The sequence below is a fragment of the Thermobia domestica genome, chromosome 9, assembly GCF_964235325.1.
Source record: "Thermobia domestica chromosome 9, izTheDome1.hap1.1, whole genome shotgun sequence".
Classification (NCBI taxonomy): Eukaryota; Metazoa; Arthropoda; class Insecta; order Zygentoma; family Lepismatidae; genus Thermobia; species Thermobia domestica.
Window position 1 is genome coordinate 181,521,546 of NC_137462.1, and position 14,341 is coordinate 181,535,886.

Below are 14,341 nucleotides of genomic sequence, written 5' to 3' on the forward strand. Positions count from 1 at the left end.
ATTTATAAAGCATTTCAATGTGTTCCCCCCTCTATCATCTTTTCGTCATGTTTCAAAAACCGTTTTTCATTAATTATAAACAAAGTCAGCATGTCCGATAACGTCGTTCATCATGTTTAAAAATCGATACAATCAATTTATTCAGTGTTCAGTCCTCCATCAGGAAATCTAAAAATTTTTATTTACAAGTTCATCAACCGGGGTAGGCATCTTAACAGTAAATGACCTTTCAAGGAAAAGCTACCATTTTTTCATTATTTAAGACCAGGTGTCGCCATCCCGCATGTACAAAATAGCGTACGGTTCTGAAATATACACAGTTTCTCAACTAATTAAGGAAATGGTTACAAGTAAAACTTTCACGTTCCCAAAATCAGATATCGCCAAAAATACATATATGTGTTTGTCCATAACAGCTTGTAAAGGGAGGAAACATTAAATATTTGTCTATCTATCTTCATCACTGCAGATAAATAACTCGATGTCAATCATAGTTAATGGACGTTATTTCAGTACATATTGGAAACGGAAATAAAAGTAGAAAGTGCAATGACACTGTATAGCTATGTGTGTCGCCACTCAAATTTCAGCCAATTTCTAGCGGGGGCAAGGGAAAGCGTGTATAGGTCAACTATCCGGAAGCAAATCCTTTTGAGAAAATAAAACTGAGTGTTCATTTCTAAGATAGCCTCTGTGAAAGACGGAAGAACAATTCAACCTCTCCGCATTTCAAACTTAAAAACATGCTGTAACAACTGAGTTAACTATAAGCCAGGAACAAAATCAAAAAATGAATATTCACAAAATAAATAAATAAACTATTCAATCCACACACATTTCCTATCTCCCAAAATGTTATTTTTTCCTCCAAGTTACATATGAGGATTGCAATAATTCTCTCGTACAGCGTTCACCTCTGGTGCTAAGGGTCACGGGTTCATTCCCAGCACCCACCACATAAACTTTTATAATATATATTTTCAATACCTTTTATAAAATGGTTTCCTCCCACTTTCTATCACCATCTCCTTTAGCCTAACCAGCATAACCGTAGAACTCAAAGATTTCATTTTTTCAAAATTATATATATATCTCAATGTGAGTTTCTATTAGTCAAAACCATCTGTATAATACGAGATTCAAACGGAAGTCTTCATTTCATTATAAGTTTCTATTAGTCAAAACCATCTGTATAATACGAGATTCGAACGCGGGTCTTGATCTCATTGTGAGTTTCTATTAATACGAGATTCGAACAGGGGTCTTCATCTCAATGTGTTTCTATTAGTCAAAAAACCATCTGTATAATACGGGAATCAAACGGAGATCTTCATCTCAATGTAAGTTTCTATTAATACGAGATTCGAACGGGGGTCTTCATCTCATTGTAAGTTTCTAATACTCAAAAACCATCTGTATAATACGAGATTCGAACGGGGGTCTTCATCTCAATGTCAATAATGTAAATATATACAATATTATTATTAATTTAATCACTGATACGGAAGTAATACAGAATAACGTTTCATCATATGTACCAATATTCTAATTAACTAACATATCAGCAGATTTAATTCAAATCGAACCAATTAAAATTCAAATTTAAATTTCCATTATTATTTTTAAAAATATCCAGTATACTTCGTGTACATACACGTATACACACTCAAAAAAGAGGACACGACCTTTCCAGCGATACACACACGTAATCACAGCCAAAAAAGAAAACAGGAACTTTCCAAACGGTACATACACTTAATCACAGCCAAAAGAGTACATACACGTAATCAGGACACCCACTTTCCAAAATAACGGTACCCGTGTAGAAGTAGGTCCTTACCTACTGATATCATCTAATTTTTCGCTGGTGTCTGTTACTACAGATAAGGTGTCCCTCTCTTTGCTAGATGCGCCACTCGCAGAAGAGTTCTCTGGAACAGATTTTTCATTTGAAGAACTTGCTGCGATTACACCACGCTTACTATCGGTTGCAGAAAAACAGTTTTTTTGATCGAAGCTTGCTTAGAAGACAGTCACCAACTCCTTGGAATGAATCTTAAAAACAAAACATTATTAAGCATAGTTTTAAATACACAGTGTATTTTCGACACAGGGCCAAAAGAGACAAGTAGATTTCTTTAATTCTTGGGAATTTTCGGTCATATTCTGGTATCAGATCAATTTTAAAGTTTCTTTCTTTTCTTTTCATGCTGAGAAAGCTCGATATATTTATGCATGAAAATTTAATTTTTAAACGTTTTCAAAGAGCCGTCCTTTTAAGGTGGATCATCACTCGGAAGTCAGTATATATTTTAGCTCATTTCCTTAACTACTGCGCAGTGAAACATTATATATTATAAATATTGTACTATAAGATAAAATTATGTTTTAGCTACAACACAAGATACTGATTCATTTGGTTGTGCCTTCTGATATTGAAAAAAGGTAACAAATAAAAGAAAATATTTGATTCGTTTTACAATGAGCACACAAGATGGTACTTGATGTTAGATCTTACTAGAAGTGATCAATTTTATGAAATACTTATTTGAATGTGTAAAGTACTTTAAAAGTAACGATCTTATTACGAAATACATATGTTGTTTGACCGTTTTTCGTGTTATGTTTAACATTTTATTTAAATATTAATTCATATGTAAGGAAATAGATTTTGAGAAGAAACTTGCGCACAACGCCATAATGCGTTGTTGCCATATTTGTACGTTTAATTTCTGGATTCTAGCGTTGCAGTTCGAGAAGCAGAATTTAGCTGTGAATTGCAGTAAGGGTCGAAAACTAATTTCTCCAGTAAATATCCACGCAGAATTCCATGATTACTTCCTTTATTATCTGGCACCAGTAAACACTCGATACTACCTGGCAACGCCGCACTATTCAAGCAGTGTTTAGCATAGCACCGAGAGCACCTAGTGATCCACCTTAAACCAAGTTTGGATGTAAACCTTTAATAATTACGGAGTTATTGTATTCACAAAAGACGTTATGGAACCTACGAAATACACGTATTTTTGAAATTTTTAATTAAATCATGTTAGCTTAAACATGTTACATAAGGCAATAAAAATATCACTTTTATTTTGTCAAATTTAGTTCCATCTGTCAATTTCCCGCCAAACCACAGCTAGTTTAGTCTTCTACACTCTTTGGAACATACTGTCAGCAATCATTTACGACGATTGCTACTAAAGTAATGTTTAAGTAAATATAATGTGTTGTGGTTTGGTCCTCGAGCATTCTAATAACTAATAACTCAAAAAAACTTTTAAAAAGTCACCTGTTCTAGTACAATTATTTTCTCTCTCGAAACAAAATTTATAAGAGAAGTAACAATTCATTAAATTTTCCTTGTATAGCCATTGTTTAACCAAAAACTAGAATTTTAATATTTTATAATTGATGTTTTGAACAACTAAAGACGGAAATGTTTGTATGAATTTCTTTTCTTAATTTTGTGCGAAAAATAAATTCTTTAACTTATGAGACAGACCCCACCACGAGAGCAGATTTAGCTCATACTTTGCGAAATAGATACTGGTATTTCGACATCACTCAGAGTGATTAGAGTTATAGCCGTTCTATTCGCTTTTGCCTTGTTGCACCTAGCCTACGAGCCTCGGAATTTTCATTTCCACTCAAAACGACTACATAGAAAGTATTTGAGTAAAATTTCAATATCTTTGAAACAATTTAAGCGATCAAAACAAAACATAACACTTAATTTTGGTCCTAGCGTAAAGATTTTTAAAACGTGGGCCTACTTTCCAATGCTCGTGAAAAGTTCTGCATAATTTCAACATTGCCGAACTAGTGAAATCACACCAAAATGAGGTTTCACAATCGTCTTTATTTTGAAGTTTATTTTCCACCACTTTCTCACCTCTTTTTATTTTATTTTTAAACGGCTTTTTATTTGTTTAATATTATTTGTTGTCTTTAAGTGAAATAAGAATTATATCTATCAAAGTATAAGAAATTCATTCAAGACTATGACCACGCAAAATTCCACAAGATAACTACTTCTAAATTAAAGCTTTACAAACATTTTCCTAATATTCCAAAGTTTCTTCTCACTGTGTTTGAAAGATTTGTATTTTATCAGCAACACCTGCCATATGAAACTATTACTTTATGTTCACCCTTAAGAAAATCCTGAATTTACAATTCATGTCAAATTATATATGCAATTCTTCTTTACACTGTACAAGCAAGATACTCGAGATAAGTTGCTTTTGTAGGTACTAAAACCTAAGTTAAGAACTACTGGTTTAAACAGTTATTTACTTATTTCTATTGAAGATCTCTCTCTTCAAAATGAAACTACATCAACAAATTGTTACTTTTGTGGGCCACTCTGTAGCCTCATGGCTATAGCACTCGTCTTCGGCTGGGAGTCTAATGCCTCGGATTCAAACCGATAGTGATTTGGATGTTACTTTAAGCTATAGGTCCCGTCTCTATATAGCCTCCCTGCAGAAGAGGGACTCTAAACTCCTCAACGAACAATGATTACTTTTGAATTCCTGTAATGTGAAGTTTAGACGCTGCTGACTTATTTAAATATGTTTAACCTATGGTTTATTAGTTTCATACATTTATAGTGTTGAAAGAACTGTATATTGTTCTTAAGTGACCCGTCCCATGCATTTATGCAGAGAAAAAGCAGGACACAAGTGTGATTTTGAGTAAGTTGAGAGACATTGTTCCACAAGTTCTATTTAACAACGAACAAGGAAAGAATCCCATCCGTGAGAACTGGATTTAGCCCAAACTTTGCGATACAGGTATATTTAGACATCACTGACAATAGTAATGTTATCTTTGGACTTTTTTTTCTTTGTTTTGAACTTAGGATTCTCGGAATTTCAATTTTCACAGGAATTTACTATATAGGAAAAATATTGTAAATTTAATATCTTGATTGTTTTCTCATATAGTAAACAAGGAAAAGTTCAATTCCTGTGAAAATTTAACTTCCGAGACCCCAAGTCCGTAAAGAAGCAAAAGAGAATCGCATGACTATCACCTCCACTCTCAGTGATGACGAAATACCTATATCACAAAGTTTGATCTCAATCCACGTCCCACAGTTGGGATTCTTTTCTTGTAAGTCAGGGCACAAAATCGTCTTTAATCTAGGTGAGGGAAGTTGACTTTAAAATTGAAGTAAAGGTAAATAAGCAAAATTTTATTTTTTCGGAGACTTTGGTGGGGGAAATCCCCCTCACCGTCCTGTTATTTCGCACCCTGTTTTAAGTGAAAGGTCATATGTCAAATTTATAAAGCATTATACATATTATCATCCAATAAAGTTCAATTTTTAATTGAAAATTGTGTTTTTCTTATAGGTGCAACTACTATTATCTGACCAGCAAACGAGTGCGGGTGGCCAGTTTTGGAACTAAAATACAAACAACAGTGTTTCTAACTAGATTTTCTTGTAATTAATCTATCACTGTTATTTTTGTCCTGTTCATAATAAACCCCTTCACGCATATGTTCAAGTTACGGCAAACATTGTTTCAAAAGTTGTGTAAGTTATTTCCAGAACATTTTAAAGGACTTGCAAACAAAATACATACAACCTTCATATTAATTTGCAATAACTTGCGAATAAACTAACCTCAGTGTTGTACAAAGAAACACTAAGAATTTGGTAGCATTCTAGTGTAAGGAATTCCTACTTCTCCTATTAACAAAACATCGAAGTAGTAGATGTACCCCACTTGGGACGGCTGAGTCAGCGAAATTTGATCCTGTTTTCCTGGAATTGGGAGGCAAGTTTCGACAAGCCTTTAGTTGCTATGGTCATAGCCTTTTACGGCTACCACAGAAGTGCGTGGGAAAATTTTGGTTTATTTGACCCCCCGTCACCCCCTACTCCTCTTTAGTTGCTATGTTCATAGCCTTTTACGGTTACCACAGAAGCCCGTGGGAAAATGTTGGTTTGCTGTTGCTATGCTCATAGTCTTGGACGCCCGCTAGATGTAGAAAACAAGATAAAACATGAATTTTCGTGTTCTTGTCGTTTATTGGTTAATAATTTGAATCCCCAAACCCCTCACCCCTCCTGCGAAGAGCGTAAGCGGAACGTATGTGCTTGTGTAGATCATTCTGTTAGCAGCTGTTGCAAAGGAAGAAACGTCAAAAATTTAAAGATGTCATCGTCAATGAGTTTATTAGATAAGCTTAATAAGCCATCAATGGTACCCTTTACAAAAATGCGAGATTTGGAGATTGGAGTACCATTTCGTATTGTAAACTGTGAGATAATTACAACGGTATATGGTAGGAAGGCCTGTGTGACATTTGAAGGAGGTGAAAAAGTGATTTTACCTGGACGTTGTACTGAAAAATTGGAAGCAGATAATGGTGCATTATTAACGTATTTACAAAGTGGGAATGTCTGTTTAATATATAAAGGAATGAAGATTAATGTATCTGGACGTAACATGCACGATCTTGAATTTACTGAACTGGTTTACTCATCGTAAGTGTATGATACCATGTACAAACAAGATGAAACATGAATTTTCCTCTTCGCCCCTCCTCTTCATGCATGCGCAGTCATCTGTATGCATAGTGTCGTTATTCTGTGCTGACCAGCGACTGGAGTAACATGTCTTTGAGTGCTTGTGCGTCAACTATGGATACCAAGAAAGAGTACTTGTTAAATGTTGAATATGGACTTAATTCAATGAAAACCAAATTAATTTGTATCGGACTGGATAGTGATACATTTGAACCAGTGATTCGTGTTGGCAAAGGACTTGTGTTTGGAGTGGAGTTAAATTTGGCAGAGTGGGAGAAACTTGTACATTTAACCCCATTTGTTACGGACTATTTAAATTCTCAAGTGGAAATTACATTTATAAAATCTCTTGGTCGAAAAAACGAACTGGTGGTACGAAAACTAATGGGTGAAAAATTAGTGATGTTAGAGAAGAAAGGAACACTTCATGCTCCTCGAAACACTGTGTACTTAACTTCAAGTGATTGGCTTTATTTCTTGGAAATATTACCGTGTATTGAACATGCTGTGAAAAACAGTAAAGTTTGTAGTGTTGTGCTACGTGAATATTTTGACTTGTGTACAGATACTATTCGTAATCATGTACAATTGCAGTGTCTTACATGCAGAGGACTTGCCGGAATCCATACCTGTGTAGATGAACAGAGTATTATTAATGGTATGAACATTAGTTTTCCAAGTGTCTCTCTTGATAAGAACAGTGATGTGAACATTGATGGTGAACGATTAAAATTGGAAATGAAAGTATTTTGCAAACAAAAACTCATAGATTCAATTATGGCTGATTTATTTGATAGTGTATCGACACAGCCATGGTGGGGGGAAACCGAAACTCAGCCTTCGGAGGGTATCAATGAAGTGAACGACTCTTCATAAAGAAGGAGAAATTGATTTGTTTTTTTCATGTATGCTAAAGAACGTAATATTAAATGTAATAAAAAATATATATAGTGAAAAGTGAAATGTTTTATTTGTGTGTGTGTTTTGTGTTCGTTTCATACACCTCAATATGATAGGATTTTAAAGTTTTTTATAAGAAAAAAATCCTAACATATTTTTTTCCTCGTATATTATAAGTGATACGTATAATAATAATAATAATGAATTCAAATTCTTGAAATGAATGTTAAAATAAAAATTAGTATTTGAAATTATTATTATTATACAACATTGTCTTAAGTATGATAGGACTTTTTTTAATTTTTAAAAAGGGACTAAAATAATTAATATTAAAATTTTAAAAAACAAAAGTCCTATCATAATAATAATAATATTGAATTCACATACTTGATTTAATTTACGAAAGAATAACTGATTAAGTATTTGAATTCATTATTATTATTATGTAGCTATATGATTACATCATTGAATTAAAAATCAGTTTTAGAATCTTTTTTTTAAATTCTTTAATTCAATGACTTAAAAATATGTTTTATGATATGTGTATTTAATTACATAACTGATCATAAAACATATTTATTTATTAGGAAACGGAGAAAATAAGAAATAAAACATTTGTTTTCAAAGAGAAAAAATAATACAAAGTGTTTATTGTTGATGAAAATATTTACACAATTAAAACGACGGTAGGTATAGTACATTTTAAAAGAACGTTAGATTTTGTTTCCATTGTACATGTGTTGGTAACTTCATAACTGCCATATACTGTTCACTGATGATACTACTGCTGTTGATGTTGATGATGAAACGTAGATAGAAGTCAATCTTTACATTGAAGATGATGTCCATACACACGATGACGATCTTTTACTCTCTGAAATGAAAAAAAATTGAAAAACAAACTTAAAATTTATTTTATCTATAATCATGAACAAATAATAATACATACAAACACATTATAATAAAGAAGAAGAAGAAGAAGAAGAAATGGCTACCTGCAATAATATGAAAAGAAAGTAATCAAAACAAACGAAGAAGAAGAATGAAGACATGGTTACCTGTAAAAGTAAATACAGCAAACGACGATCATTTTTTTCTGGAGTTGATGAGAAAGTGTAATGAAATTCATTTAAGGACTTTCCTTTAGCTTTGAAGCATAGGAAAAGATATGAATAATGCCCACATAGGGATGATTTTACACTTTGAATTTGTTTATTATTAAATGTATAAGAAGTGGAATTTCTACGTAGAAATTGAATATGATGCATTACATATGGAGGAAATCCAAATGTATCGAAGTAATGGGCACGGCCATCAGTATGAATATATACGGAAATCCAGTGTGTGCCAAGTTTGTTCGAGGGATCTGTATTTATGATGATAGCTGCAGGTAGTGGAACATGTGCTGGTAATTCATTGGCTGCATATACGCCAACGAAATGATTGTGAAATAAAGAATTTGTTTGCAAAGCATTCAATAAATCTAGTGTAGAGGACATCATGTATAAAAATGCAGACATGTACATATATGATATGATATTTAAATAACGTACCTTTAAAAATCCATGATGATGTTCCTCTGATGATCCACTTCTAAGAGAGATTGGAATTCTCCATACACAATGCAGGAGATAGGTGCTGGTAGAGGCTTCGTAAAATGAACTTCCAGACGAACACACCCATGACGTATAAGATTCCAATGCTGCACAGCGCTGGCTTCTCCATCTTGAGTAATGTCGAAAACAAAGATAGTGTATCCTTGAGGAAAGTCAAGGCGAGGAATATTGTTGCCATGATTGGAAAAGTGAATGCCTGATCCACAGAATAAGGTATGATATGAGGAAACATAGAGGTTGTTTTCGAAAATTGGTTGTAATGGTTTTGAAGGTACAGGTTTTCCATCAATGTATAGAGAGAAGAAATTGATGTCAAAATGTTTGAAATGAAATGGATTTGAAGTTATTGTTCCTGTATAGGCATCATTTTGTGTAAACGCCACAATCACTCGAGTTGGTAATACTCCCATAAATAAATTATCAATTGTTTTTGATTGAAGATCCTTTGGAATGACGAATGACTTCATTTGCACTCTTGTGAGAGGATATTTGGCTGTTGTTGATTGTAGAAGCTTGTTATGTGCTAGTTTTATTGTAGGACTAACATTAATCTTTTTAATATGTAAAGCAGCGTCTAAAATGTTCACTTTAGCCTCAACAGACGCATCACTAGCGATGAGACAAAAGTTTGGCTTTGCAGGAATTAACTTGAGACGTAATTCTACTCCTTGGATTAAAAATTTATCTTGATTAAAAATATCACAATGAAGATGTCCAAGCATGTCGAATTTTGCACTTTTTTTTTGTTAATTCATAACGTTGTTGAAATCCTTTATTACCACTAGATGTTGCATCCATATGTCCAGCAGTATCTTGAAACCAGAATGCACATTGAAGATGAGTATTTTTAGCAGAATCATCATAATTTAACAGTTTTTCAATGTATGATCGATATGGATGATTATGAGATGGAAATGAAATCAGTTTGTTATTTAAATACACTTCCACTTCACTGAACATAGAATTTAAAAAGTCATTAATAGGAGCCACAGCTTTATCACTTTCACCAAATGCTGATCCATCAGGCTTAACGATTTGAGCTTCAATGTAAAGAAGAGTATGTGGTAGATCTATGTATTCATCACTTGTTCCTGGGATGACAAACTCTATAGGAGCATTATCAGCTAGTGAACTGATTGGTTTGTATGTAACGACATGATTATCCAATATACTGGTTTGCGTTGGTTTTGTAGAAAAAATATCTAGTTCACTTTTTACACACTCGCAGGATTGATGATGTAAGAAAGCCATAATGGTGATGATTTAATCAAAGATATCGTGTGATAACTTCCTCTTCTTATAAGACTGATTTTTCTTTGTTTTCTGTGTACGTTTCCTCTTGCCCTTCTTCTTCTTGCGCTTGATGATGTGTAATGGTGAAGGGTTAAAGATGGAATGATGTGTAATTCTTCTTTTCCTTCGTTGATATCCAGATCCTAGCATAGATTTCAGTTTATTTTTTGCTTTGTCTTGCAAGACGGATCTCGCTTCACCCATTCGTTGATGAAAGGATTCGTTAATAGGTTGATTGTCGATGATGACATCAGTAATAACGTTTGCTCCAGATTTTAATAATTCCTTTCCTACTGTTTTAGCTCCTTGTTTTACTAGTGGCATGACAGAACGAAATAATCCTCCAAGGAAACTTCCAATACCATGTCCAACTTGATAAGGGGAGCCAACATAAACGTTTCCAGTTCCAGAAAGAGCTTGTTTTTGATAATATTGTAAATATGGATTATTCATATTTGTCGATGTTGACGCACTGGTCGAAAATGTAGTTTAACGCATACAGTTCCGAAAGTGAATGCCAGTGGAGAGCCTGTACTATCTCTTATATCTATTTTGATGTGTTCAAAATGCATCTTCTCTATAGGCACATAATGTGGAGGATTAAAAATTTCTATAACACTACTTCCAAATGTATGATTCACAGGATTCATATTTATGATACGTAATAATGGTGCTACTGTATCTCCAACAAATACAGATTGAATTATATCACAATACACATACATTGTAGATGGAAGTCCTAAACGTAAATTTGGAATGCTTTGGCCTTGTTGCATATCCTTTAAATCAACGCTTGGATCAAACCCCAACATCGCACTAACACTTGGTGATAATGCAACGTCTACATCTATGTCTTTATGAAGACGTCGTATAAAACAGGTATTACTCTCACGAGTATAAGAAATATGTAAATTTGTGAATCTGTTGTACGTATTTATTATCTTTATCAATTCTGATATGTCAGTGTAATAACGTACAGGAATAGTTATAAATTTCCATTCATCACTTTTTGCAGGTTTGTAAAAATTTTTATTATTTTCGTCATTAATATTTAATATTGAATGAGGATAATGAATTTCAACAATAGCCACTTCCCACTTTTCATGGAATTCCATTCTTTGATGAAGTTTCGTAGTGTATGATGTTAAGGTGTTGTCAGGAAAATATTCCATAGAACTATTACTGGGAAGCGTAACGTAAAAATCTCCATCAGGTTCCATTGTACTTCTCGATCTTCTTTACGGATGATGCAGGTATCCAGGAATCGAAAGAAGAAGGATATCCTTTCCAATGAACAAGATATTCTTTTCTGCTGCCTTTTCTTCTTGTACGTATGATTTTATCTATGTAAAATGTCTTTGATAACGTCACAGGTTGTAATTCCTCTCTGTAAAATAATCCATCCAGTGGTTCCTTGTTTAAATCTTCAATTTCATAAACAGGTGGATCTCTCGGTATTATCTTCTTCACTTTAAATATTTCCCAAGTCCAATTTTGCATATATCCTTTATCAAATGTACGTTTAGTTTTACTAATTCGTACTGTATCACCAATCTTAAGATGTTTTGAGAAATTTGGATTCTTCTTCTTCTTCTTCTTCTTTATTTTATTATCATATTGATTATGCCATACTTGTAATAGGTTATTTTGAGAAACATTTGCAGGTGACATCTTTATGCTTGAATGATAACCTTCATTGTATGATTTCACAAGAAGAGGTAATACATTTAAATAATTATACGTTTGATACTTTGTAAAATACTTCCACATTTTTTCTTTTAGAGTTCTGTTAAAACGTTCTACAATACTAGCTTTTATATCAGGATTTTTAGTTGTAATATGTTTTATTTTGTTGTGCACTAAATACTTCTGTATTGTTTTATTAGTAAACTCACTTCCTTTATCTGTTCGGAATGTAATTGGTTTTCTGTCTTTGAACACAATTTGCAATGCTTTTAAGACATCATTTGTACTTTTAGATTTTAATGGCACAGCCCATGCATATCGACTGAACACATCTATCACTGTAAGAATATAACGATATCCATCATTAAATTTATGAAGAGATTGAAGATCATTAATATCACTTTCCCACTCATCATCAATGTTATTCACTACATAGAAATCTCTTTTAAAACGACGACGTACAGGTTTGTGTAACGTATATGTTGTTTGTTGCAGTAACCATCTTCTTATACATTGTATAGGAATTTTCTTCCTTGTAGCTATCCACAATTTTTTAACAGTTGAAAACGAGGCAGGATGTGAAGGGTTGTAGTAAATCTTGCTTAACTGTTTGTTTACGGTTTCCACCTTGACCATACTGGACGTTTACAGGTACGTTTCCTTTTCCTTATAGGAGATATTACTTTTTCCTTTTCTTCTTCTTCTTCTTCTTCTTCTGCTTCTTCGTCGTCTTCTGCAAACGATTTCAGAGGTATTTTTTCCCTTGACGATGATGCTGTTGGCGATGCTTTAGTTCGTCGTAAAATATATGACAAACGTTTTGGATTTCCAATAAGTTCTTGAGGTGTGTTATTAGAAGATAAATAATTACAAAATTTCTCCCATCCCGGTGGATTTGTGTGTTTCCGGGGTCGCGACACATCAGAAATTAAATCTACAATGTGAGATCCTTCTAGTTTATCACCTCTGATGTAAACAGTTCCTTTATTATCCCACGTGATATTATCATCATGTTTCATTCTATGTAGTAGTAATTCAGCTCTTTTACGAAACATTTTGGGTATAGATAATAATATTTCTTCTTCTACTTCAGGCTTCTCTGATTTAGTTGACGTAATTGAAAGTGTCACAGGTTCTTCTTGTTTTCGTATTAAATGTAAATATTTTTGAAGAATATTATTATACTGATTCCACTTTTCTTCATCACTAAGCGATGATGACTGTAAAATCTCTTGCATTTCTTGATCCAAATTAGATTCACGTTTCTCCAGGGCTGATGATGATGATGTTGCTGATGTTTGTATACGATTCAGAACTTCAGGTGGAACTAAAATCATCTTCTTTGCGTGTTCCATTGTACTAACGGAATAGTAAACTTGATAATGCACCAGTTAAAATAGGAGCTAATAATGCCGGTAGGAATCCACCCTGCTGCTGTACTAATAAATGCTTCTTCTTCTTTTGGATGGAGTTTCCTTTCTTCACAAGATATCGAAGCGTCCTCTTGTATCGCTTTAATCTTGCTTTCTGTGTCTTTGTAAGAGGTACATTCCCTTTTAATACATTATAACAACATTCGCAAATACTTCGAATCACTGAAGAGTCTGCATTGGCCAGTATAGCTTTACGTAATTTAGGATTTGCTTTGCTCAGCGTACGAAGAAGATCTCCGTGTTTTACTCTTGGAGACATATTGTCAGAATGAAGAAACACAGTTTAAAACAAACATTATAAACACATCTTCTTCTTTTTCTATTTCGATGGAACATAAACGTAATGATAAATATCATCAGGAAAAATATTTGTTTGAAAACGAAGTTCATCTGGCGTATCCTGTTTTAAATCAATAAAGAAATATCCATATGGTAACTTTGTTGCGTCGTTGAAACTTTCTTGAAGAAATTTTGGATTCTCAGGAGTTAATTGATAACTCAAATGTTTAATTTGTGATTTATCTCTTGGATTTTTAAATAATACGAGATAAGAACAATTTAAGCTCATATCTCTGCTTCCTTTTCCCTGATGAAATATGTTTTGTGTAATAAATAGTACACTAAGATTTCTATGATGAGAACCCTTTGTAAAGAAATCAACTATATTGCGGTTCACTTCACACATTTGATCATCAATAATAATAAGATGTGGTCCAGTTTCAGGTAAAAAGTCTTTTGTTCGAGGTAATCCTTCAATAAATTGTACTTTTGTCGAAATTTCTCTGTATGCATTTTGCCATTCTGCATAGTACCAATAAATATGACGAAACGATGTATTAACCATACGTGATAAATTGGACAGG

General features: G+C 33.3%; 1 protein-coding gene across 1 annotated transcript; it reads right to left on the minus strand.

Moving 5' to 3' along the window:
- Window positions 1–8,141: 8,141 nt before the first annotated feature.
- Window positions 8,142–10,702, minus strand: LOC145694212 (uncharacterized protein F54H12.2-like). Its single transcript, XM_081770324.1, has 2 exons — window positions 9,004–10,702; window positions 8,142–8,324 (listed from the first exon to the last, which is right to left on the minus strand). The coding sequence occupies exon 1, from the start codon at window positions 9,786–9,788 to the stop codon at window positions 9,006–9,008; it is 783 nt and encodes a 260-aa protein (XP_081626450.1). The 5' UTR covers window positions 9,789–10,702; the 3' UTR covers window positions 8,142–8,324; window positions 9,004–9,005.
- Between the last annotated feature and the right edge of the window lie 3,639 nt (window positions 10,703–14,341).